This window comes from Petaurus breviceps, unplaced genomic scaffold, assembly GCF_028583685.1.
Source record: "Petaurus breviceps papuanus isolate PSGF00001 unplaced genomic scaffold, PetGlider_PUasm1.0 428, whole genome shotgun sequence".
Classification (NCBI taxonomy): Eukaryota; Metazoa; Chordata; class Mammalia; order Diprotodontia; family Petauridae; genus Petaurus; species Petaurus breviceps.
Genome location: NW_027186331.1, coordinates 5,001,990 through 5,028,928, shown reverse-complemented (window position 1 = coordinate 5,028,928; position 26,939 = coordinate 5,001,990). Strand labels below are relative to the sequence as shown.

Below are 26,939 nucleotides of genomic sequence, written 5' to 3'. Positions count from 1 at the left end.
GGAGATTATTCTGGTAAACAATGGGATACGTTGGGTCTGTTCCTAGTTTCCACCAGACTCCTTTCCCATTTTCCCAGGTTTTTGTCACTCGGTGAGTTCTTGCCCAAATACATGGGATCTCTCAGTGGGTCGAGCACGCAGTTACTGGTCTTGTCGCTCATTGGCTTCCATCTGCTGCACACCGGAGGGCCTTTTAAGAGGAGGAGGGCAGTAAAAGAACCAAAGAACCTCTATGGGTGTGAGGGTGAAACTGCTGAGCTTGGGCTGTCCTTTATTCCTCTACTCTCACTGTACACACTCCTCTGTCCTGCTTTCCCAAATCTGGTACACTACATAGGAGACAGTGAGTAAATATTTGTTGGCTGTGACTGATCTCTGTGGTTTGCTTGTACGTCATTGGTAGGAACATTGACCCCACTGCCTCCAAGGCCCATGAGGGTGCCCTCCCCCCAGAGCCCCTGCCTGCCTCCCCATGACAGGCCCTGAGCCTTTGCCTTGCCCTGGTTGCATCCCTGGGCAGCTGGGGAGCGGGAGCAGGAGAAACAGGAGTCAGGACTGCTACAAGTAACGCCTTTTCTGCCTTTTGTATCACAGCGAAGAGGCAATGCGGAAGGCCGGGGTAGCGCACAGTAAATCCAGCAAGGACATGGAAAGCCACGTGTTTTTGAAGGCCAAAACCCGGGTAAGGCCTGTTTGGTTTGGGAGAGGAGGGCTGAGACCGATGGTGGGAGGCAGGTGGGGAAGCGGCTTCTTGGGTAGAGGAAGGGCTGACTCCTTTGGGCCATGTGCCAGACCTTCTTCACAATGAGTCTATCAGGGAGGGAATGCAAGAATTAGTCTCCCTTTTTTGCAGGTGAGGAAACTGAGGCCAAGGAAAGGGACTTGTCCAGGCTCATGGAGCTAGGACTGGACTCCTCACCTTCTGACTCTAACTCCAGAACCCCTTCTAGGATTTTAGGTCACCTTTTTGGCTTGTTTGTCTCTATTTTTGTAAAAATGAAATCTTTTTAGAGGCTCATTTCTATAACAGCAATAAAAATAATCATGATACCTTTTGTTTACATAGTGCTGTTTTCAGAGTGCTTCTATGTGTATGATTTCAGTGGCCATGGTGGGGACTTTCTCATCTGTGCCCCTTTGTGAGAAGCTGATGTTTCAAGAGGTCAAGGTGATGGTCTTGTTGGGGTGGGGGAGTTCACTTAAAAAGCATGGTTTGCTGACAAGTGAGATTGGGCCAAGGGGTGGGGAGCACTGGGGAGCCAAGGCAGTACTGGGCAGATGCAAGGACCAACCTGCCAACTGTGCAGGTACAAGACACTCGATGATGGACTGGGCAGGCCTGCACCGTGGAAGATGACTCCACTGAATGCTGGCCAGCACTCTGACGCTGCTTCCCCATGTTGCGTGCCATGTGCTCTTTCTCTAAGTGGATAACGCATTGTTTGCCATCACATGGCAGCAGGTAGAAGGTATCACATGATCTCCGCTTTTTATTCACCGGCAGCAGGGTTTGAGAGTTTCACTTCAGTGACTCAGTTTTCTCATCTGTAAAAGGGACAAGATACTCTTTGCGCCACTGACTCAGCCAGTTGTGAAGGTTCCAAACAAGAGGTGGAACCAGCCCATTAAACCCTGTTTTCGGTGAGCTGTCGCTGGAGATTTCCTGTTGGACTTCTCTCTGGCAGAGAGACTGGCTGGGATTGGAGTGATCCCGAAGAGAAGGGCCTCAGAGGAGAGGGAGGCAGGCGAGGCTTCTATCCCTTCTGAAAGCTTCCAATGCCCGGAAGGATGGGGGCTCCTTCAGGTGGGCAGGGCAGCAGAGGCCATCTAGGTTCCTGGGCAGGCCCATAGACACGTAGCTCAGAAGGCCCTTAGTCATCATCCAGGTGAACCCTGGTACTGGTGCTTTGGAAGTGCTATCAATGCCTTGTGTTTTTACCTTCACACAGAAACATGCACACGCACACATGCATGCATATACACAGACACATGCACGTGCACATAGACGCACAGGCACAGATATATGCACACATGCTAGGTCATATCGGATTAGATGCAATGTAGGTTCCAGAGCTGACTTGTATCAACCAAGGCTGGCCTTCCACTGCCTCCATGCACACAGAGTCATGGGAAGTGCCCAGGCCTCTGTCTACACCTTAGTAGTCTTGGGGCCTGTAGCGGCAAGCACCCCAAGCATCCCCAGGGTGTCTGCCAACACAGGTTCTTGGATCTGCTTTGATAAAGGAAAGCAACTCAAAATGGATTAACAAGCTTACTTTAATCAGTCAAATATGTATCATTTACCTAGTTCAGGGGAAAAAGGTCAGCACCCCGAACTTCAGAATACAGACAGAATTATCAAGACAGAGAAACAGATCAAGTAAACAGGGTTTCCAAACTGTCCAACCATTACATCCATACCAAATCAGCATCTGGGTTTTTCAAAGCCGGGGCGGGGCTCTCACCAACCAACGGCTTCCCAGAGTCTCATATGATCAAATCACAGAACACTTCTCAAAATGAGCCCCAAAACAAAGCTACACATCAGGGCTTATATAGCCTTCTCCTGGCTCAGAGAATGTAACAACCTTATTGACTCACTGTCCAATCAAAAAATATCTACTGAAAAACAAGCAACCTACCCCAGGCTCTAGGTGCACTTTAGCCTAGGGGCCGGGAAGAGCTTAAAAATTTACATTCCCATTACAGGGCCCCAAGTCACTTACTCTGTGAGACTCACTTTCCATATCTGTAAAATGGGGCTGCCATTACTTCTGCTTTCTTCACCACAGCCATGAGCTTTACAAACTGTCAGCTGGATCGAGCAAACTGTTATTATCCGGGGGGCTGTAGAAGTAAAGCCTAGAGATTACTGGCTGTGGAGATACCAGGCCACTCTTGTCCACAAATGACAGCTCAGCAGTGGGAGGCATTTGGGTGCTCACTAGCTGACACCTCCATGGTGCTTTGTGGTTAACAAAGCATTATATGTACAGAGTAGGTTTTATTAGCCCTATTTATAGATGAGGAGACTGAGGCTTAGAGAGCTTCAATGTCGAAGAGAAAATACTGACTCTGGACTCCAGCTTTTGGGCAAGAGTCTACCGGAAATAATTTTTATTTATTTAGTATTACTCTAAGTCCTGGAATTTCTGACTTAGAGAAGTGTCTCTGTGTCCAAGCTGGTGGAGCAACCTTCTTCCCTCCCTGGTCCTTGAACTTCTCTATCCTAAGGTCATTTATCAGGAATCTTGAATAGAAAAAAGGGTCATAATAGGTTAAAGTATGATTTTGGGGGTTAGCATTCTAAGAACAAAATTGTCTTCAAACTGCTCGGTTTCTTCTGTGGGATTTAAAGGGTCTCCTCCTGTGCTGGAGATTAAGATTGTAGCCCTTTCTGAGTGGCTAAGAAGAGAGCTGTTCCCTCTAGGTGGGAAATGGTCTGGGGTTGGCCAGAGTTCACTCCGGCCCATGGCTATCTTCCTTTGGTACGCTGAGTACAAATTCCATCAAAAAGTTTCTTTTTTCCTTAATCCAAACTGCCTTCTTAAGACAACAGATCTGGGAGGGCTTTTAGACTGAGAAAGTGCCAAGGCCATTTTATTCTCAGGCCTCTGACTCCAGCTGCAGGGCTGCTCTCTCCCTTCCCCTCCCTGGACCTGGGCTTCCCCTCTTTAGAATGAGATTGGTCCCATCCAGGCTGGCCTTCCGGGGTCCTCCCAGCTAGAGCGCTCTGCGTCCTGTGTTCAGAGAGCTCACCCAGCCCTGGCGGTCAGAGCTGAAGCAGAGGAACAGCAGGTTTAACCCAAGATTTGCATCCCTGTACCTTCCCCCTTGGTCTTGGCCTCTCTGTCCTCTCAGCCCATTTTTGGCCAGCTCCCTTAGGCTCTCATGACATTTTCTCCCCACATGGGTCCTCAGTGCCTGTGCTCCAGCCCCTGCCATCTGTCAGTGTGTGGCTCAGCGGGCCCACAGGAAGAAGGGTTCCCTTCTGCTGAGGGAAGGGAAATGGTGAGTCATTAAGTGCCTGTCTTCTTCATTTTGGATTAAACTGCTTCCTGTTTTTTAATTTTAGGACGAATATCTTTCCCTTGTGGCCAGGCTCATTATCCATTTCCGAGACATTCGTAAGTAACAATTTTTGTATTTTTTGGCTTTAGGGAGTCATTGGGAAAGTGCCCAGAGAACAAGCCTGGGGGGAGGTGGAGGGGCATCTGGAGAGGTCCTGCTAGCCACACTGAGCACAAGTAGTTATGTTTCAGCTGAGGATTTCCTGTCCTTTATTCAGGAGCTGCTGCTAGGTCCTGGGGACCCAGAGATGAAAGGAAAGGCCCTGCCCTCAGAGAGCTTACCAGGCAGCCATCACTTTCCAGATTATCTTCCAAGCCCCACCACTGACTTCGACTCCTTTGTGTCATGGACCCTTTGCCTTGTTCTTTGCTTACAGCTCTTTTTTTCTCCTTTTCCACCTGGATTTGAATCCTGTTATTTCCTAGTTGTGGGACTCCAGGTCTCAGTTGCCTTTTTCTTTCCAAATGAGAGCCCCCTTCAGCTCAGGCCTGCTCTGATCCTCTGGAGCTGCCTTGCTGTCAGAGGAACTTTGAAATGCAAATGCACAGCCTTCCACCCTCCTTAGATTCCTCAGTAGATTTACCTCTGTCTTTTCAAATTAACGGGGACCCCCCCTCCCCCAACAGTTAAGCCAGAAAGAAAGCAACCCTCAGCCAAAGCCAGTTTCCGGTGTGGATGTCTCTTGCCTTCCAAGCCTCACCTCTAGCCCCAGGCCTTGGGAATGAGGAGAGCTTTTCAGATTGTTTTTCTTTTGGATGTTGTTCTCCTGTTCTGCTTACTTCAGCTGTCCTCAGTTTCTGGAGCCGTCCATCCCAGTTCCCCCGACACTTTCCATTTGTCATTTCTTACTGCACTCAGCTGTTTGATGGCTCTTCATCCACCAGAATTTGCTTCGCCATTTGATGGCCCCCCTTTGTTTCCAGCTTGGGGCTACTCTGAAAAGTGTTGCTATAAATAGTTTTGGACACGTGAGCCCTTTTCCTCTTTCTTGGATCGGTTTGGGGTATGGCATGAAGTTCCTAAGGCTCGCTGCTTTTCTGGAGCAGATGCTTCTCTTTTAGTTAATAGCTCCAACTTCCTCAGACCTCTGAGGCTTGAGATGGACATTTTCAGAAAAACATTATCTTTTATTCTTTAAACCAGTGGCATTTCCCATTGTAACCATCTACACCCCACCCCACCCCTCCCCAGCTCCCAAGCCCATTCCTTAGAATAAAAAGGGGGGAAACTAACATTGAACAAGTGCCATGCAGTGCTGATCTCCCACTTTTGCCAAGATGACTGGGAATCCCCTTCTCAGAAAGGCTGTGGCCATACTCCTGTGTAGTGGGGACAAAAATGTGTCCGATCTTGTCTGATCTAGAACCTTAACAGAGTTGAGTCTGGTTATTACTTAGGTGAAAGGTTTCCAGTTTAAGTGGATGGTTGCTCATTTGTCCCTTGACCCACAGTAGTATAGAGGAAAGGAAACCAGTTTGGGAGATCCGGGGCCCTGGGTTCTAGGCCCAGCTTTGCTATAGACTCTCTGTGGGACCTTGGATAAATCCCTTCCTTTTTCTGGGTTTCAGTCAGTCAACAAGCATTCATTAAGCCCTTGCTGTATGCCAGGCACTGGTCATTATCTCTTATAAAAGAGGAGGTTGAGGAAGAGCCTTTCTCAGGGGCCTTTCAACTTAGAGAAGCTCATATTCTTTGGTTCCATGATCACGTCGTGACTGGTCAGCAGCACATCAGAAAGGTAATGGCTCCATCATGGTGAGCCTTCGTCACTTTCTCTCTCGTTTTCCCTTGGTTCTCTTTGGTCTGGGCTGGCCATGGGTCTGTTCAGCAGAAGTGTGACTTGGGTGACCTAGAGGGAGTCTCTTGGGTTCAGGTTCTCTTGAGCTGGATTGGATGCTGTCTTGGGATGCCTTCCACCTTAGAGATTTTTTGTGGCCTTTCTGAGTTGAATCACACCGCTTCCAGTCCTGGAATCCTCAGTCACTCTTTTGGGACAGTCACCAAATACTACACCAGATTCTCTCTATAACTGGGCCTTGTGGAGGAACAAGAAACTAGGTCACTGTTAACCTCTGAGATGAAGATCTTCGGCAAGAGTCCCAGCTTCCTCCCACAGACAGCCCCTCCTTTGTGGGGGCACTGAGCTGTTTGTCTTGTCTTTCTTTCCTCTGCTATTCTAAAATGAAAGTGCTCTAAGAATTAAGTGCATGAATGACCTGCCAACTAGAGAATCATCTCTCTTTAACCCAGAATGACTCTGTTAATCCTTGTTTACAGGAATTTGGTTAAGTATAACAATAGTCCTGGCTCTGCCACTGACTGGTTGTATGACCTTGGGCAAGCTACTGCTCCTCTCAGTGTATTGTTGGGAATATATAACTGGATTGGTTTGTAATGTTTGTTAGGAGATCACAGCTGACCTTGCCTCTGTGCTGCTTATGGAGACTTACTCACTCCCGGCAGGGAGGCTGATGGCCTCCCGAGCTCACGAGTAGATGCTTGCTCTCCTTGGCTCTTGCTGGCCTTTTCAGGCTGTTCTCTGTTATTCCCTGTCATGAGCACACTTCTAACCCCACTGGCCTGTTTGGTGTGTTCCCCAAACTTGGTGCCTTTGCATGGACCATTCCTCGAGCCTCAAACATCTGTCCTCTTCCTTTCAGATGAGCTCAGTTTGATCCTCCCAGCTTCATTGTAAATGCTGTCTCCTTCCTCTCCACATCATTGAGTGGAAGTCCACCTGTTGGCACATTGTGTCCCTCTAGTAGAATGCAAGCCCCCCAAGAACAGAGACAGTTTTTCCTTTTGTCTTTATGTCCCCAGGAGCTATTGCAATACATTGTATGCAGTAGATGCTTAATAAATGCTGGTTGGATTGACTTAGATTGGATGATCTAGTCAGGGGAAGTCAGTACTTAGGAAGGACCCTGAGGTTAAGGGAAAATATTTTTTCTATAGGTTGTAGTAGGGATCACTATCCACTAGGGGGAATTGGGACTAGCCGACCTCTTCCTCCAAGGGTCTCTAATCCTGTGATCCCCCTAGCTCCCCTAGAGGGAGCCTGCCAGCTCTTGGGATTGGGGGCCATCTCACTGCAAGCTGTCCCCTAACATCCAGCCTCCGTTGGCCAAACAGAGCAGGGCTGAGTGTTCTCACGTCTAGCAGTCCTTGGAGGCCTTGATGACAGCTGGCTCGTCCCTCTGGGGTCTTTCCTTTTACCAGCTAAAACAGCCCTCAGGACGCCAGTTTTCTCCAACTTAGTGTGGTCCCTCCTGAAGTGATGCATCTCCTTTGAAGTTCCTGTGGAATGTGTCTGTGTTATCTGCTGCTCTCAGAGCTTTTCAGCAGGGACACCTTGCTCATGGTTCCTGATTTTGTTACTCTCTTCTGGAGTGACCTTGAGTCAGTCAAAGATGGGGAGACTGTAGAGCCATGAGGAAACTTGGAGATGAGCTAGCGTAATGCCCTTATTGTAGGTGACAGCAGCCTGGAGGGAGACTGGCTAACCAGACCAAGGCCAGCCCAGGGTTGGAGCCCGGCTACTCTGAGTCTAGATCCACAGCTCTTCCTGCTACCCACACTGCATCGAGTGCTTTTGTCTTAGATCTCCCTTTGCCCCTCTATCAAATGAGGTCATTGCATTTGGTGATCTCCTGTAAGATCGAGCTCATGTTTCTATCACACTTGAAGGGCTTTGGAGAGAGGCGTATCCCCATTTTGATAAAGACATTAAGGCCTAGAGAGGTGAGCTGCCTCAACCAACTGTCTGAGCAGTGTACCTTCTGGGTCCAAAATCTGAAATTCCTATGGTTTCTAGGTCTGGGGCAGTCCCAGGATGTGGAGGACTGTGGTCCAGGAAGGCCTTAGGTCGCCTAGAGGCCTGTGAGCCCTGGGAGTCTGGGACAGTCGTGGGGCTGACGTTGATTTGCATGCACTTCTGGGCATCTACCTCAGCCATCCATCCAGCATAGCCCGAGCACTTCTCAACCTCCTGTGGACACCATTTTATGACTTTGTTGTTTCCATAAGCATTGCCTTCCTGAGATAAGTCTTTTGGTTCCTGGACAATGGCGTGTGTTCCCTGGAGAATCCTAAGTCTCCTATAATGACTAGACTGGCTGCCCTCCGAGGCCATCCCCAAGCAGCACAGGGATGGTCTGGATGGGGCCTGGCTGGTCCTCAGCCACACGCTGGGCCTTCCTTCTTTGGGAGCCTCATTTTGTCAGGGTATGTGACTTCTGAAGGCCGAGGCAGATTGCGGGTGGAGGTGTCTGCAGCTTGGGAACTGAACTCTATGCTTCTGAGGGTTTGTCTGTGTTTTTTCTTTAATAGATAACAAGAAATCTCAGGCTTCTGTTAGCGGTAAGAACTTCCTTTCCCCCCACCCCACCCTTCACCCAATTGCATGTTATGATCAGTCATTGAGAGACGGGGAGGGGGAGCTTTGGGAATGTGCTTGTGAGCTGGATGCCTTTCCCCATGAACAGAGGAAGGCTTTTCAAAGAACGTACAGTTAGGGCAAAAACTGAAGGTCACCCCCTCCTTCTGGGCACAATTCATTTAATTGCTCAGAGTATTGAGAGCTCTCTTCTCATCCCAAGACATTCTACTTGTCTTAGCAAAAAAGGAAAGAAAGCATACCACCCAACCACCCCACACAAAAAAATGAGACAACTATTTCCATACTGATATTGAGACACTTGTCTTCTCTTGGCTGGGCTTGCTTACCCTGCCTTTCTTGTTCAGTTCTTCCTTGTCCCTATGTGTAGCTGGTATGTGGGACCGGGATTAATCCAACTGGGAACTTTCTGGGCTATACCCTATTTAAAGAGAGAGTTTTGTTATTTCTCAGTACATCTTAGGGGGCCCAAACTCAAGCATCTTCTCCAGTACCCAAGGGCCCATCTGGGCACCTTCAGGCTCTCTCTTAGCATGCTGCTTTCTGGCTCCCCCCATCCTTTGGAAGAGGGGGGTGTCCTCTGGGTCAGAAGGTGTCAGGACCCTAAAAAGTGTCCAGTGAGTGAGCAGGCCACAAAGCCCTACTGAACTTGGCCTTGTAGGGAGGGAACTCTTCTGGGCAGCCTTTTGGCTAGGCAGGCAACAAGATGCCAAGGATGGCGGTGGACTTCCACCTGGAATCACTTTGGACCAGGCTCTTGCTTAGCCCTAGCTCGCTGAGGCTCAGTTAATGAGGATTACCACTCACTTCACAGCTTTGGCTCTAGGGAAGAATTTCTTTTTGCTCAATCCTGTTCAGTATCAAGAATATGGGACCTGCTCAGTTTATCCCCAAGGAGTAGTGGGGGTGGGGGCTCATTTTAGGTAGAGCAGTGTGACACCAGTGTTCAGGATCCCACATTGACTAGGTGACCCTGGACTTGGCAGTGTTCCTAGACTCTTAGATTACAGGGAAGTTGCAGATCCCATCCATGGAGGGCATTTTCCACAATTCGCATATCTGGACCCCCAAAAAAAAGAAAAGAAAAGAAACCCTATGAATAGTGAGGGGAGTGGGTTCTGTTTTGGCGATGGTGTCCCCCAGGGCAGGGCAGGGTAACCAGCCTGAGCCTTCTCTTTTGAGCAGTGGTGCCATTTCCCCCACCTCCCCCATCCCCCCACAGATCCTATGAATGCCCTACAGAACCTCACAGGTGGACCCCCAACTGGAACGACTGGAATTGGGATGGCGTCTCGGGGCCCAGGCCAATCACTGGGCGGGATAAGTGGGCTCGGAGGAGTTGGCCAGCCAATGGCCCTCTCGGGACAGCCCCCACCTGGCACCTCAGCAATGCCCCCTCATGGTATGTCTCTTGTTTCTGCCACCATTCAGCCGAGTAAGTACCATGACTCAGCTACTTTTTGGGAATTCCCTGATGTTGATGTTGTTCCTGATCATATAACCTTGTCTCTTGTCCCTTCTGCCAGGGATCATGAGAGGGCTGAGGAAGCCCTGACACAGTCTCAGCTAGATGTTGGATCCCATGGTTTACTTTTGTGGTAAATGGGGAAGAAAAAAGCAAGACTTTGCTCGGATCCCCCAAAAGCAGAATGACCCTAGAGCTGTGTTGGGATGTTGTTGGAGGGGTGTTCAGACTTGGGTACTGAGCATCTGACCACCTTGTCAGGGAATATTTCTTCATTTCAAGGATCATTAGCCCTTTGACATTACAGTGAGACTCAGATGAGAAAGTCAGCTTGGTTGGAGATTAGGAGGCCTGCCTTCCAATCCAGCTTCTGCCACTTACCATCTGTGTGACCTTGAGTGAGCACCATCTTCCCCTTAGGCCTCACTTTCTTCCTGTGTAAAATGAGGGAGTCATGCCAGCTAACATCTGTGGTCTCTTTCCAGCTCTAAAATCTGATGTTAGGACCTAATTAATTTCCTTCTGCCTTCCTGTTGATGGCAGTGTTGGCTTTGTTTCTCAGCCGTCTCTTGCCTTGGGTCCCAGTGATGCTGCCCCTTCACTGGCCATCATTCAGTCAGCGGTCATTTCTGAGGCATCCACAGTGATTAATGGCATTCTGTAGTCACTGGGGATGGAGAGACGGTGCATTAAACCGTCCCCACCAAGGAACAGATATTCAATCTCATTGTTCCCCTCTCCGTCCAAAGTTGAAGTAAAGCTGCAGGGTGCGGGCCCCCAAGCAATACAGAGACAGGGGCATTTGCAGAAGAAGCGTTGACTTGAAGGGATTGGAGTGAAGGGCGAGTGCAGAGTCCCAGGAAGATCACTGGCCTGTGTGGGCCTGCAGGGCGGAGATGGTACCACACTGTGTAGGGATCATTGCTAAACTCCAACAGCAGAATGTCACCTAATGGAGTAAACAAGAGTAATTGATAGCTAGTGTGTCTATTGATTGTAAATTGGTGATGTGGAATGGTTTTAAAACACTTCTCTTCAAAGGAAGGGTTTTTTTACTACAACATTTTGTTTCTATATCTCCTAGATTTCCTTTATATCCCCATTCTCCCTCTCCCAGAGTCATCCTTTATGATAAAGAATTTTTTATTTAAAAAAGAATTAAACTAAGAAAAAAATTATTTTAAGCAAAACTGGTCAGCAGACTGCAGAGGAGCAGGCATCTGTTCTTTGGCGCTGAGCTGTCTCTCCGAAATTCTCCAGCACTCTGTCCTGTTTGTTTGGTGGGAGTTCTCTGTGTTTCCATGGTTGTGGTCATTGTGTCAGCCATCTCCCTGACTCTGCATCAGTTCACCTGTTCACCTCCCCAGGCTTCTCTGGATCCGTCACACACATTGTCTCTTACAGCACAGCCATTTCACATTGTACTGGTGTGCTGTAGTTCACTTGGCCATTCCCTACTGATGGACACTGACTATAAAACCAGGGTTTCTTATTAATTTAGACTGACCCCTGCACTCATCTGCCCACACTATTGTTTTGTCCTGGAGAGTCAGTTGAATAAAGACCTTATTCTGAATAAAGGGGCCTTCAGCTTTCCTTGGCTGCATCTTTGTATCCTGCCATCCTGCTTAGTGCAAGATAAGACTCCATCAAGACTCCCACATAGTATCCATGACTTTGGACAGTTCGCCTCAGAGGCCATGTAGTAATAGTGAAGTTAGCCATGTGACTCTGAGAAAGCCACGTAACCCCTTCTGTGCCTAAGAAGAGGGGGGCTGTCCTCAGTGGCCCCTCAGGTCCTTCCAAGGCTAGCTCTGTGTCCTCTGATCTTTTCAGACCTTAGATTCCCCGGCTATAGATGAATGAACTGGACTAGCTCTTCAGTCACTTAGTTTCTAGCCCTGACTTCTGTGACTCTGTGAAGCCTTTGTTCAACACCAGTAAGCTCTGACCCAAACGGGCATTTCCAGAGTGCCTTTGCATGGCCACACTCACTTCTGTTATCCCAGCCCCTGTGGCTGCCCTTCTCCCCAGCACCTTCTACCTTTGGCTCTGCTGGTTCCCTGATTGGCATTCAGGTCAGGAAGGCAAGATTTGTGGGGTGGTTGTCTTTCCAGTGGGAAAGTGAAGCGTGAACTGGTGTGGATGAGACAGGGGAGTCTCAGCATAGTGCAGAGAAGTTCCCCGACAGGGCAGGGCTGCACTTTGGCTGCAGCCGCTGGCCCTGCTGCTTGGGTTCCCTCCCTCAGACAGGCCAGCTGTGGCAGGACTGGTCACGGGGGCTTTTCAGCTGGCAGCCCCTGCTTTCCTGGCTCCCTTGGAGCCTGCTGAGTTTGGGGGGAGGAGAGAGGAGGTTTTCTCGTGATCAGTTGGTCCTCCCATGTGTTGCTGGGCCCTGCCACCGTGCCCAGGCTCTTTCCAGTGTCCCCGCACTTTGCTGTGTTGTCGACAGAATGAAGGCACAGAAGGTGAAGGGGAAGCTTTCTTGTTTTTTCCCTGTTCTCTGGCTTCTCTGCACCATCCAGTGCAGAGCTCCCTGCTTTTTCTGAATTCATTAGTCTTGATCTGGGACATGATTCAGGAGGATAGGGGCTTACTTGCCACCCCCATTGTTTTTGGGTGGGACCTCTCATTTCAGCTCTGTAGGGGGAGTCTTGGTGAGGAGCGTGGCATGAGTGCTTGCCAGTGCCCATCACCACTTGGGCTGAGACTTCCAGGCCCAGTGTCGTCCGGGTCTGGACCCGGGGCTAGGGGACGTTCTCCTGCACCATGCTGCCTTCCCCAACTCTCCAGGGGTGAAGAGGATCAGAGATGTCAGCCCAGGCTGCTCAGGGCAGTGGCATCATGGGGGCAGGGCCTTCCTTTGGGGTGTTTCTGGCCATGCTGAGGGCTCTGGAGGGCTCCTTGTGGAAGACCAAGGCTAGCTAGAGAAGAGGGAAAGGCTCTGTTTTTCTTTTAATTAACAATTTATTTTCTCTACTTTGCACTTCCAATAACAAAAAAGAAAAGAAAAGCCCTGGTAATGAGCATGCCCCCCAAACTGGCCCTGCCCAGGGCAGTGTCAGCTCCTTGCTGTGGAGGCTGGGTGGCGGGCACAGGGAAGCGCTATGGCCTGGGCCCTCGGCTGGGGGCCCGGGGGCGGGCGGCCTCCAGCAGGCTGCTCGGGCTGGCTCCTGGCCGGCCTGGGCCTCAGAGCCACTCTGGACAGCGCGGGCTCTGTCTTTGCAGCCCAGCTCCAGCTTCAGCAGGTGGCCCTGCAGCAGCAGCAGCAGCAGCAGCAGCAGTTTCAGGCCCAGCAGCAGGTGGCCCTGCAGCAGCAGCAGCAACAGCAGCAGCAGCAGCAGTTCCAGGCCCAGCAGAATGCCATGCAGCAGCAGCAGCAGCAGCAGTTTCAGGCGGCTGTACAGCAGCAGCAGCTCCAGGCAGCTGTGCAGCAGCAGCAGCAGCAACAGCAGCACCTGCTGAAATTCCACCATCAGAGCCAGCAGGTGAGGAGGAGACGCTCTTGCTAACGGAGCTTTGGCTGCACCTGCCAGAAAGCCTCAGGTAGTGAGCTCCCCATCCTGAGATTGCTTCTAGGCCAGGAAGGGAAGGATGGGAGGCTAGGCCCCTGCCAAGGTCTAGCGCTCTGACTTTGAGGTTCTGATCGAGCCCTTGGGACCTTGATGTGGCCACATGAGATGGAAAGTTGGCTTTTACCACCTTTAGTTTAAAAGTATAGCCATTGATCCTGGTTTCTCAGGTCTGGAAGGAATTTCAGAAATTCCTTTGTCGTGTCCCCCTCAACTCCAGGAGGAAGCCCTCCATATTGGTCAGGCAATCGCGGTTCAGCCATGGCGATTGAACACACATTAATGAGGCACCCCCCTCTTGTCTGCTCCTTCCCCATCTCCCCCACAACCCTGCCATCTGTACACCCAAGCTCAGTGCCAGGGAGACCAAGACAGGCATGGATGCCATCACAGGAACTGACTTAGCAGGAGCTTGAGCTACCGAGAAAGGAGGAGGCAAGCACATTCCAATGGGCTCCTGGGAAGCATTCTGGATTGGGAGGGGGGGGGAGGAGAAGAAGCATTATAACTCACCTTACCTCTTCCCGACACTGTTCTGTGTGGGTTGGTTGGAATGACTGGGGGAACAAAGGCTGCAGCTTCCCAGCTCATCAGTTTATTAAGCAGCACGTGCCAGCTGCTCAACAAATTGGGACTAGCTCCCCTTTGACTCATTTTGATTGGAAATTCCCCCTTTTCATTTGTGCCCCCTCTGCTCATGGATCACTTTTCTAGTAGCCAAATTTCTAAGGTTTTTAATGTATCCGTCATCAGAATTACATAAATCAGACTACAATTAAAATACTTAGAAGACTCACAGTGGACTGATTTTGAGAGGAGAAATTTACATGTCACCAAGGTAACCAAGAAAACTCAGTGAATGAAACAAAAGGCCAAAGCATTATAATGATGGTCATCAATATTAAATAACACCTAAGTCTCCCTGGATCCAATAACCCACTCCCAATGTCCATTTAATCCTTTTCTCTTGAGTCCCAGATGCCCCCTGTAGCCATCTGGTCCCTGAAAATTCCTTCTTCTGATCATTCTGGAATAGGTCTCCTTCTCAGGACAGCTCTGAAGGGGACTCTGCTTGTAGAGATTCCTAGATAATTCTGCTAAAATCCACCATTAACAAGACTTAATACTCTTTAGTGTATAGTCTCCTAAATTGGGCTCTCCAAACCTGAAACCTAAGAGAATTTAAGTTTTTAATATACTATTTGCTGTTTTTATCTTTATCTAAACTCTACCTGATATAAGAATCTTAAAAAGAAAATTCAGGAGTGTAACTGCAAATGATCTCTTCTGTCTTTTTTTTTTTGCTTTTTGGAGTGGAGAAGGTAGGGCAGTTGGGGTTAAGTGACTTGGCCATGGCCACATGACTAGTTAAGTGTCTGAGGCTGGATTTGGACTCAGGTCCTCCTGACTCCAGGCCTGGTACTTCGCCACCTAGCTGGCCCTCTTCTATCTTTTAAAATTATCAGACAGATACTTTAGAAATGGGAAAATAATTTCACTTTCTTAATGTAATTTTGTATGTGAAATCCTTAATACAATTTTGAGATCTTATTACTAAAGCCTGAATTTCCCTACTAGAAACATTTAGAGTCCATTATCTATATATGGACATATGTAGATGTAGATACACATATAGATACATAGGTGTGTGTGTATATATGCATATAGTTCTTAGAGAAAACAGTCAGATTCTACAGCATTCTCAAGATTTATTATTCCATTTAATTAGTAAGCTTTTACATTACATCTTTGTCTTAAAAATTGTAAGATTTTTCATGCTTGCATCCTATTATAGTAACTCAGAGATGTTCCAGTGTCAATCTATTAATTAATAGATTTAGTGTTGTACTTAGAAAACCCCTACTGCTCACCTGCCCTGATTATAAAAAATTTTCTATGAAAGGAAAAGGAGGAACGTCAAGATTTGTTCCCTTAAGGGCACAGACTGACCTGACATATACCATAAGAGGTGAGAAGCTCCCTGCATTCTGTTTGATTCCATGTACCAGTCACATCTGACAGCCAGTCGTGTATCAAAAGCCAGGCTCAGGATTAACCAGGTGGGAAGATTTTCCATTCAGAAAGAAAATAGTACAATGGGGGAGCTTCCTGTTCAGAAAGAAAGAGGTCATCCCAGGCACAGACGGCTGCCTCTGGCTGTTCTCGGATTGCCACACCTGCATATCTGACTGCCGGCTTTGTGACAATTCAGACAACCATCCCTGGGATCAGAACTCAGGAAATGTTTCCACAAAGAGCAAAATTTCACTAATTACAACTTAGGGCTGGAATACTTTTAATATGCTCATGTTTCCCTAATAGATACATTTCAATTATCCTTATAAATTAAAATTAACTCCATCCTGGGGCTCCAGACAGTGTTGTACTCCTGGCTGACTTTTCCAACAACGGTGGCGTGAGGCTTGTGCCATAGAGCATGTTGATTTGTTAAGTAGCACGTGCCAGCTGCATAAGCAATTGAGACCAGGGCCTCCTCAGCCTGGCACTGGACTGTGAATATGGGGGCAGACAGATTTGTATATTAAAAGATAATAAGAAACAGGATACAAAATAGGATCTATAATTTGGTAATCTGATTTCTAATTAGAGGAAAGATTAGGGGCTTTTTGAGTTGGGAGAGGGAGAGTAAATTAGTGCAATTTCCTGAAATCAGAAACCCAAGTGTCTATATTCAATCAAAGGAATATGGAAACATAACTGATCAGTATGAGGCCAGTTTTTTAAGTGAGACCTTTGGGCTGCTGGAGATGCACAGTTGGGAGAAAACTCCTTCCACCAGTCTTTGGATCAGGCTGAGTTTCTGGTCAGAAGAACCAAGAAGCTAAGCAGCAGGGAGAGGCAGCCGCGCTTCCCAGTGGCACAGGCCAGGGTCAAACAATGCAGCCAAGGCTTTTTCCCCAATTCCCATAACTGTGTAGAAAGCAAACTTAACTAGATGTAGAATTCAGCCACAAGGTGGAGTCGGCGGGGTTCAGTGTGCTGCGGGCTTCACAATGATCCCCTCGTCTGGTCCTCACAACAGTTATCTTCATCTTACAGTTAAGGAGGCTGCACAGAGTAAAGGGGCTTGCCAAAGGTCTTAAGTGCCTGAGGCCAGATTGGAACTCGTGTCTTCCTGACTCTCCCCACTGTGCCCCCTAGCTGTCTCCATCCATGAAGGGAGACACAGAGTCTCTTCCAGGGATAGGGGAGAGTGGAAAACAGGCCGGTTTGCCTGCATCATAGCTTTCATTTGAAGGCGGAAGGGGCTTGTAAATGAAGGTGGAAAAAAATGTTGGACCTTGGTTCTAGTCAGGCTCCTGAGCTGATGCTTGGTTCTGTAGGCAATGGGCAGTGACCTGGTGAGAGCAGTGACAACAGAGAGATGGTGCAGACAAGGACATGAGGGCCAGATGGGAGTCAGGCCAGACCACAGGAGGCTGGGCTGGCCTGGGGGGAAGAGGTGAGGAATGAGCAAAGGAGGCACTGGCGAGTTTAGAAAGGGGGGACTAGAGATGTGGGGGGAGAATGGATGGGACTTGGCAAGAGATTTAGGAGTGGGGCTTGAAGGAAATAAACGTGCATTTACTAAAGTGCCTACTGCATGCCAGCTGGTGACTTTGCGCAGCCCTCCCTCCACATGAATCCCATCCACCTTCCTTGATGCCATAGTCCTCACCCAGCACGAAGGACAAACAGGGACAAAAGAGGCCATTCTTTGACTCCTTTCTTACCTAGCCTTAATCACTGAATGAGCATTGCCTCCATCACACTGAGACCTGGGAAGAAGCTTGGAACAACGTCCAGTCATCCTGATCTGTGTCTGGCTGCTGGACCCAAATGACTGGGGGAAGAAGTCAGGCAGCTCACCTTCCTGACGTCATGGTCCTCTCTGAGAGCAAAGGACAGGCGGCTCTGTGCTGAGCACTTTACAGAAATCATCTCATTTGGTCCTCGTGACAGCTCTTGGAGGTGTTATGATTCCTGTTTTAAGTTCAGGAAACTGAGGCAGACAAAGACTTGCCCAGGGTCACACAGCTAGGAATGCCTAAGCCTGGATTTGAACTCAGATCTCTAACTCCAGAGCCTTTGCTCTAACCACTGGACTGTCAGCTTCCATCCTTCAGAGGTAGGGATCCTCTGACCTCTGAGACAGCAGCCCCTTTCATGGCTGTTCAGCTCTGGTGGCTGGGAAGGTCTTCCTTCTGTGAAGCTGCCATCTTGTCACCTGCCCCCACTAGTCAGTCAGCAGGCACTGACCCTGGTAGGTGCTGGGAATACAGAGCCAGAATGCCATGGTCCTTGCTCTCAGGTTGCTGACTGGTGTTAGCCATCCGTTAGAATATCAGGAAACATTTACAGTAAATGCCATACCCTGTGAGGAGGTGAATCTGGGGAAATCAGGAAAGGCTTCATGGAGATTTTTCTTGTGCCCTGTTTAATGAGGTGGGAGGGGCTGGCCAGAAGGGTAGTCTGGCCGCCTGCAGTGGGTGGGGCCAGGAGGCTATGTTATGAATGGCTCTGTGGATGATGGCTGGGAGTGGGCAGAGGCTGGAGGCCAGGAGGCTGCTGAAGAGGGTGTCATAGTAGTCCAGGGGAGCACCATATGGCTCATGATGACTGACTGCATAGGGTGGAGGAAGAAGAGGAGCTCAGGAAAATGAGAAGAGGATTGTGTTTTGAGGGCAAGATCACTAGTTCTGTTTTGGGCATGTGGAGTTTGAGATGTTTATGGCACAGACAGTTGGAGCTGTCTAGTAGCTGTGATGGGAGACGGGCTGCATACACAGATGTAGAGGGGGTCTGCCTCAGCAGAGAAGTGAGTGGGGGAGACATTGAGGGCTTGAGAGGGTGTTGACAGAGAAGCTCACCCAGAGCAGAGCCTGGAAGGGTGGCCAGGGTGGGCTACAGAGTCAGGAGGAAGGAGGGGTCAGGGCCCTAGGCTCCCCCTCCCCCTCCACCCTGCAAAGGACTCCTCCCTGAGGATTTCCTGCCCTCCGGCCTAGCAGAGTGAAGCTGCCCTCTTCCCCTCTGGGCCCTGCAAATAGCTGTGGGGCCTGTGCCCCCATATGAAGGCAGAGGGCAGAGCTGAGCTAGATCCTCACTGCCTGTGGGACCTTTCTGGATCTCTTCCCTCCCCAGTAAAGTGAGCATAACTATTTGCTCTGGCCAGTGGTTGTGAGATCTTGTCATCATGTTTCCCGTCAGTCTTGAGGTTCCTGTGTGAATTTTAGCAGATGAGCTTTTATTTAGCTGAGCAAGAATCCAGGTCAGGGCTGAAGGTGAGATTCTAGGAGGGTGAGCTTTGGGAGCCTAGCTGAGGAGATGGAGGTCCTGAGTGCCTGGTGGCGCTGGTCCCTGCCCCCAGAGCCAGCCACGTGGTGGGGGTCAGCCTGGGCAATGGCAGGTTTGTAACAGGCTTTCAGAATAGTTTTTCCTCCACGTGTCAGCCCCTGAGGAGGCTGGGGGCTCTAGTCTGGGGTGGCACTGGCATGTGACCTGCCTCCTGGGTTTGTGGACAAGCCCTACCTGCCAAGGGGGCTATTGGATAGGCTGAAATGGGGCCCTAGCAACTTTGGCTGGGGAGGGGGTGAGGCTTCACCTCAGGGCTCCAGAGGGATATTGCTCTTTGGGCAAGGGTGATGTCTTCTTGGGTGGCAAGACCACAGTCAGACCACACCCACCTTAGGTCGCAGGTCCAAAGAGGGAGCCGTTGGGGGGGGAGGGGTAGGCCCCATCCCCTGCATCCCCTGTGTCTCTCTAATTGGTCTCTCCCTCTGATGTCACAGGCAGGGAACGTTCTAGAAGAGGGGCATGGCCTTGGTGCCTGGCAGAAGGAGACAGGAGCAAGGGCTCTTTCGAGAGCCTTTCCAGCGAGGTCAGAGCAGAATGGGTTTGGGCTCTGCATAAGGACAGACGTTGTCATAGCATCAGTCAGGTGGGCCTCTGGTGCAGCAGGGCTGTGAACAGTGGCACTGGGGTCTGTGTGCCTGGGGGGAGGGGATACCATAGATGCTGTAGCCCAAGAGCGGGGGACCTTCTAGTGGCCATGTGGTCTGACTCCTCCTCCAGGTCCAGTGACGAGCCTGGGGCTCCTGTGGTAGCAAGTTAGAGAGGTCAGGTTTGAGCTGGGGCCTTGGCTTGCCAGGTCTGGTTCCAAGTGGAGCTGGGCTCAAGCCCCTTTAATTCCCTCATGGAGCTTCTTAATAGAGAAAGACAAAGTTCTTAGCAGCAACAGCTTCCTGCCCTCGGCTCCAGCAAGCATTGGGGTGACTGGGGACAGGGCCACTGACTTCTCCCCAGGTTTCACACCTCTGAGAGCGTCATGGGCCAAGACCAAGTGGCTTTACCAGGGGCACACAGACAGGCCTGTGCTTGATCACATGACGCAGACAGAGGGAGAACCCATCCTGTCCTCAGAGAGCTTTCCTTCTGTGGGAGGGGGCAGCACGTCCTCAGGTGGGCACAGGCATGTGCGTCTCCCCCACCCCCACATGCAGAGACATGTAGGGACGAGTGCAGGCACAGGCGTTGTGCATGTCACGTGCACACAGAGTCACACACAGACTCATGCACCCAGAGACATTATGTGCACACACACGCATAGAAAAGGTACAAAACCCTTTACCAGGGGATTTTTGTGGGAAGCCGAGGCCCAGGCAGCAGAGGGGATCATGTTTGAGGTGGCTTGTGAGCCTAGCCCCAAAGGAGCCGGCCTGCGCCGCAGCTCTGATGGGGGCAGGTGCTGTTCAGCATGGATCGGGAACGACACCAAGGCCAGGTCAGTGAGACCGTGGCCTGTCTGGGGGCGTTCTACATTGTGAGCTCTGGAGCACAGGACCTGGGGCTAAAGATCGAAGCTGGAATCCGAGCAGCTTTGGGTGCTCACTAGTCACTGAGCTATGCTGTTTGCCTCAGTTTCCTCATCTGTAGAAAGGGGATCATAACAGCACCTGCCTCCCAGAGCTGGCATGAGGGTCCCATGAGACCATATTTGTAAAACATACTCAGCATAGCCCCAACATATAGTGAGTGCCTTATAAAGCTTATTTCCCTTCAAGATCTTTAAATGCCAGCTGAGGAGCTAATGGAAGATCTGGGTTGGTGCAAGGCAGGTTTGTGCTTTAGAAATAGGGCTTGGGCGTATGTGTAGGAGAGGGATGACCACGGCTCCATCCCTGCCGGCCGCAGCCATGTGAGTATAGAGGAGACAAGAGAAAAGGGAAGGCTTAACCACAGGACTGTGTGGGGTGAGAGGCCACCAGAAGCAAATTCCCCCCTTCCCAGGGTGCACCTCTCTACTCTTTTTTTGTTGACTCTTTAAAAATAACTCTGTGATTGTGTTTTCTTTTTTAAATGTTAAATTTGATTTTATGTTATTTTTAGCTGTGCGATCTCTCCCTTGCCCAAGTCAGATCCTGTTCTCTGCCTTTGTCAGACCAGAGCCGTCATTCAGTCTGCCCCCTCATTGTCCCAGCAGAGATATGGAGTGGAAGCGTGGCTAGGCCCAGGGCTTGTCCGTGGCTAAGTGTCCACAGAAGGTCGGCCACTCTGAGAAGCCAGCTCCTTGGGCAGAGAGAGTGAGGATGGCCAGGCGGGTGCTGGGCACCTCTGCTCTCCCCAGGGGATCGGCAGGTCTTTAGGAAGACCCTTGTGTGCTCCAGGCGCTGAGGGTACAGAGAGAAAGGAGGAAACAGTCCCTTCTTTCAGAGATCTGACGCCAAGAGGCCGTATATACAAATCTGTATGGCAAGTGAGCCCATAGAGATTCTGCAGAGTAACTTACAAAGAGCAGAGCATATGAGGCTGTGTGCTGATGCCAGGGCGCGTCGGGGAGAAGGAGCAGGGGGCGGCCAGCAGGCCTGGACCCCTCACGTGGGCAGCGACTGCAGCAGACAGCGCAGAGAAGCCCAGAGCCTGAGAGGCCTCGTCACCCCCTTCCCAAACAGTAGCCACTCCCCCAATGGGCGCAGAAAGAGCTCAGGACAACCTTTTAAGTAAGAGCGGCCATCATTGTCTCCACTTTTCCGATTAGGAAACTGAGTCTGAGAGACTGGGACTGAGGTTGTGAGCACCCCCTCACTGCCTCAGGTCTAGCTGGTCTGTGACTGCACAGACAGGAACATTAGCAGAAGTCCCTGGAGCCAGCCTGGGGGCCTGCGTCACCTTCTAGGCCCTCCTTTCCAGCGGTAAACACCTCCTCGAATCGCTGCAGCCAGCGTCCTGCTGTTTTATCTTTAAGAGTTGTGTTGGCGGTTTTTGTTGTTCCACGAAGCCCATCTCCCCTCCCTCCTGCAGCCCCTACAGTGGCCAGCGTGGCCCTCAGCTGTCCGGCCTCATCACCCCGTGGTGACACCAGGGCTGTCCTGGAGCCACTTGGCCCGGTGGCGCCTGACTGGGCCCACAGCCTCCGCCGCTAACCAGGAACACGCCTGTTTTTGGCTTTCAGCTGCAGCAACAGCAGCAGCTGCGAATCGCCCAGCTGCAGCTCCAGCAGCAGCAACAAGCCATGCAGCCCCAGCAGCCGCCCCCGCAGCCACCATCGCAGGCACCGCCGCCCTCCCAGGCCATGCAGCAGCAGCTCCAGCAGCTGCACCACCATCCGCCACCGCAGACGCAGGCGCCGCCGCCCCAGCAGCAGCAGCAGGTGTCTCAGAACCAGCAGCCCCAGCTCCCGCCACAGGCTCAGGCGGCACAGCCTCTGGTCCCGCAGGCCCAGTCACTCTCTGGGCAGATGATGCTCACCCCACAGCAGCTCAAAGTGATGCAGGTAAGGCTTGAGGGGCCTGTTGAGGGCAGCAAGGCACAGGTCGGGCTGAGATGGCCTGCACCCTTCCTAGATGAGATGAGGGCTGCCCAGGGGGGCTGCGGGCGTGCCAGGAGCTCCCGTTTCTCATCAGCTTTTCTGTTGACAGAGTACTTTTCTCAGTGAGGAGCATCCCCAGTTTTACAGAAGGAGAAATGAAGGCGCAGGGAATGTAAGCAGCTTGCCTGTGTTCCTCAGCTCCTGGCAGAGCCAAGGGCCCAGGCGCCTTCGCGTTTTCCATCTCTGCTCAGAGGACGCCTGCTGCTTTGCCAGTTCTGTCCTGGCTCCCTGAACCCTGGCGTCCTCCCAGGATCGTGGCCCCGGGCCTTCCCTCCTGACCTCTTCCGTGCCTGGGGTCGTGTTCTGTTCACGATGCTCCTCAGGCCGAGGTAACCGTGGGCCACACTGGGGGGTCTGTCAGCCTTGGCATCCAGCACTTGCTCACTTTCTCCCTCAAGGTCCGAGCCCAGATGGTTGTGCAGCAGGCCCAGCAGCAGCAGCAGCAGCAGCAGCAGCAGCAGCAGCAGCAACAGCAACAGCAGCAGCAGCAGCAACAGCAGCAACAGCAGCAGCAGGTGGCCGCAGCTCAGGCGGCCCAAGTTGCTCAGATGGCCGCCGCCGCCGCCGCCGCAGCTGCCGCAGCAGGGGGACAGGTAAGAGAGGGCCTGGGCCCAGCAGCCCAGCCTGCAGCAGGTGCATGGGGTCAGGCCTCAGGGAGTTTTCTGAGGAGGGTCTGGGTCATTCTCCTGCAAGAGACTGGACTCGGAGGCAGGATGCTTCCTGTACATGTGTCCTGAGGAGTCGGGGCACAGGTGTGCACTCATCCCCACTGGGTGCCCCGGGCTGGGGTGCCCGTGACGCTGGTCTGCATCCAGCAGAGGAGAACGTGGGCTTGTGAGATTGGGGTGTCAGGCTATGGGGGTCATGAAGGACCATCCTGAGAGAAATTAGAGGGGGTGGAGCAGCAGAGAGGCGACAGGTGTGGGGACAGGTGGCATTTCTGTGCCTCCGGCCTGGGTGTCCTCTTCTGCAGGACCACAGAGGGTCCTTCACTTCACGACACCCTCCATTTGCCCCTTGTCTCCCCCTTTCTTCTGAAGTGTGCAGCAAGCTTTGAGGGGCTGGCAGAAAGGCTCCTGGGCAAGCAGGGTGACGGCCTGGGTGGGGCCTCCTTCCCTTCCCTCTCCTCTCGTGAGGATCGCTCTTCAGATGGGTTTGAGGCCGTAGTCATGAGCACCAGGCCTTTTAGAGAGGGCTAGAGGCCTGCTTAGCAGGGGATGAGCACAGATGAGCCCTGGGCCGCCCTGTCTGCTCAGCCCACCAGCCGAGGTCAGGATGAGAGATTGGCCCTGACAGACTTCTCATCCTTGTGTCCTTGGGATCAGACTCCCAGCAGTTGGGGTGTGGCCGCAGCAAGGCTCTTCTTGCCCCTGGATCCTGTCACTGCTTTGCTGCAAGGACAGTGACCCTTTGTACATGAGCGAGCCCCACGTTGTGGTTCATCTCCCAGGCCTTCTTGGGGGAGAAGAGGCCCAGAGGGTTAGTGACTAACCTTTTCTTCATTCAGTTCATCCCTCACCTGTGAAGCACCCATTGTGTATATTATTTGGAAGAGGTGGATGTTGTCCATTAAATTGGAAGTATTTTAAAAATATTTTGCAGAGAAGATCTTGGACAAGTCCTTTCCCTGTGAGGGCCTCAGTTTCCTCCTTTGCAGTGTGAGGTAGTTAGGTGTCTGAAGTGTCTTAGCTCTGATAGGGTGATTCTGAGCTTTCGGAGGAAGGATCTCTTCCCATTTGGGGAAATCGCCAAAGCCCTGGGGCCACGACCTGAGTCTGCTGGCTGGGGCCAGTGACAGGCGAGGATCTGATGACCACCAGGGGGCATGGGCTTGATTGGACAAGCTCTGGGGGCCCTGAGACCCCAGGTTCAGCTGAGCAGTTGGACCCTTCATGAGGCAGGGCCCAGCTCTCCCTCACAGGCTTCTTGTACCTGATTCTTGTGCCAGCCAGCCAAGGGTTTGCTTTCAATCAGACCAGCCAGTAAATGCCTCTGTCCACGAGTTACCACACAGGCCCCTGAGAGGGGCCCGTTGTCACGTTCATGCTGCCCACAGGCCATTGGTGGGGCTGGAAGCAGCCATGGCAGCAACCTGTGAAGGCCCATTGGGCGGGTCCCCAGGGGTCCCGTATCTTTGGACTCAGCCATCCTTTCGTGTCTTCATACAGGACAGGGCTCTCCCTGACCCCCCAGTTCTGCACACTGTGGGCCTTCTTCTCTTCCTTCCCTCCCTGCCTTTTTTTCCTCCACTGACCTCCACAGTAGCCCTCGCCCACCTCAGGTATGTCCAGAATTGGCCAATCAGCATTGGGAGCTCTGTACTGGGCCTGCATCCAAAATGAAAGCCAGAGGGAGGTGAGTGCGGTCACTTTGGTGTGGACAGTGACCCGCCGCCCTCCTCTCCCTGAGGGGAGTCTTTGTGTGACCTTTCATAGGAGGGAGCTTTTGGCTTGTGGCCTCAGTGAACTTTGCGGGGGAGTCCCCTGTGTCCTGGCAGAGTTTCTCTGACTCTTAAGGCTCCACAGAGCTCTGTGGAGGGGGAAGGGAAGGGCGGCTATGGGGCTGGTTTGCCAGCAGCTCTGCCATGGCCAGGGGCTTCTGGGCATGCTCCTCCTCGGTCACCCTCCCTGGAGGGGGCCTGTGCAGGGTCTCTGCCCCCGGAGGTTGGGGGCAGGGAGATCAGAGTGCTCGAGTTGGTAACGCTTCCCGAAGGTCTCTGTCAACAGGTAAATCCTGTTCCTGGCCAGGCCAGGCTCAAGGTGAGCTCCCCTGGTGCGTGGCGTTCCCTTTGAGATCCCCTGTTAAGCAGCTTTGCGTCAGAGGGCTGCACCAGCTCCTGGAGCCATCCCAAGCCAGCAGAGGCTTAAATTGGGATCGCAGGGGGTCAGGAAGACTTTCTCTGAGAGCCCGGACTGGAGCCACGGAGGCTTGGATGGTCGTGTGGTAGGGCCCTTCCTTCTTCCTTAATGAAGCTGGCAGGCTTGGTCAGCAAGTGGCCTTGTGGCCGCAGGCCAGGCTGCCCCCACGGCCTGGGACGGGGCTTGAGAGGAAGGTGTTCTTCCTCGGCCTTGTGTCTGGGTGTGACCCCCGGCTCACTGGCGGGACTGGGGCAGGGATGGTGCATGTGGGGATGTGGCAGCGTATCTTCTTGTTGGGGCACTGCTCCCCACATGGCAATGAGGGGGTCCAGAGGCCCCAGCAGATCCCTGGATATTGACCCTGCCCCTGCCCTGGGTCAGAGTGAGGGCCAGCGGCACAGCCTCCCTTTGGAATCAGACCAGGCCTGGTCGTTTACTGACCGACCCTCAGTCTGATCTCTGTAGATTGGGGAGAACAATCCTGGTGCCACCTTCCTCACAGGGATATTGTGAAGCCAGCACTGGGGGACTGGGCAGCCCCAGAGTAAGAGGCATGGGTGGTGTTCTGAAATTCCAAGAGAATCAGTCATGCCCACCCCCCCACCTCCACCCCTGTTCAGGTGGCCCTCCCCATGAAGCCGTTTTAGTTATTTACAGTCTAATTACAAAGAATTCCTCTTGTTGCCAGAGAATTCTCCCGCTGGGCCACGCAGTCGTCAGCCTAGTTAGTCTGCCTTATTTTATGTATAATGCTAGAGGAGAGAAGGCTGGCTTAGGGGTGGGGAGACCCCAGCCCCTGGCCTTGCCCACTGGGACCTTGTCTGTCCATTCCATTTCTAAAGCAGGGATCTTAGGACTGAGCCAGCCTTTCCAATTCCTGTCCCAAACCCTGGGGACACGAAAGCACCTTCTTCCCATCCAGGTCTTTGCTAGCTGCTTGGAGGCTTGATCGTTGGCATCTGAGTGTGTGGGACCCCTTCTGTCATGGGGGTGGTGTGCTTCTGTTCCTCTGGGCACAAGATGGAGCCTGAGGAGTGCTGGAGCAGTCCAGCCTGGCTCTGGGTCCAGATAGTTCCACTCCTGGTCCCTGGCTTCATGCTGGTGGTTTTTCCTTGTGGAATCCTGCCTCTGCCCCCTTGCTGCCTGGACCGAAGTTTGGACTGATGGGATGTCTGCTTGTGCTTTTCTTGGTTGCTCGCTCTCTGTCCTTGCTTGGCTTAGTTAATCTTAGCAGTTATTGAGCACACGCACCCTCTTCCTGCCCAGAGATGGGCTGCCTGCCTCCCTCTCTGGAATGTGGCTGAGCAGACCCTGGGAGGGTAGACGCCTGACTCCAGCTGACAGACAGAGGACCCAGTGACAGCACACACACGTACACGCGTGCTCTCAGGCATACGTGAGTCTGAAATTATTTTTCAGCAGCTTTGTTTAAAAACTCCAGCAGATGCCAAGTGCCCTTACTAGCCTCCTCTCAGGCCCCTGAATCAGATCTTGGGGAGCCTCTCCTTGCATCCCTTTGCGCCCATGTCGAGGGTAAGAGGAAGAGAGGCAGGATTGTTCATAAAACCTGTTTCTGAGCTCGGTGCTTTGGTGCAGAGCCAAGGGCATGGATGTCCTTGTGTCCGGGTGGCCTCTCTCTTCATGGTGGCTGCCTCTGGCTTCTGGGGTGGTCCGGGCAGCAGGGAAGCCACCTTCTGGAATTTTCCACAAG

General features: G+C 51.8%; 1 protein-coding gene across 3 annotated transcripts in view; it reads left to right on the top strand.

Moving 5' to 3' along the window:
* Positions 1 to 592: 592 nt before the first annotated feature.
* The window catches only part of MED15 (mediator complex subunit 15), a 50,888-nt gene continuing 24,541 nt past the window's right edge, over positions 593 to 26,939 (top strand). The window contains exons 1-8 of one of the 3 annotated variants that reach the window (XM_069100927.1): positions 593 to 682; positions 4,076 to 4,127; positions 8,401 to 8,430; positions 9,690 to 9,869; positions 13,161 to 13,420; positions 21,954 to 22,274; positions 22,420 to 22,482; positions 22,769 to 22,963. In XM_069100927.1, the coding sequence (XP_068957028.1) occupies positions 605 to 682; positions 4,076 to 4,127; positions 8,401 to 8,430; positions 9,690 to 9,869; positions 13,161 to 13,420; positions 21,954 to 22,274; positions 22,420 to 22,482; positions 22,769 to 22,963 (1,179 nt within the window). In that variant the 5' untranslated portion in view covers positions 593 to 604. The remainder of the gene's footprint in view (positions 683 to 4,075; positions 4,128 to 8,400; positions 8,431 to 9,689; positions 9,870 to 13,160; positions 13,421 to 21,953; positions 22,275 to 22,419; positions 22,483 to 22,768; positions 22,964 to 26,939) is intronic. The other 2 variants (XM_069100925.1, XM_069100926.1) reach the window with 2 other exon arrangements.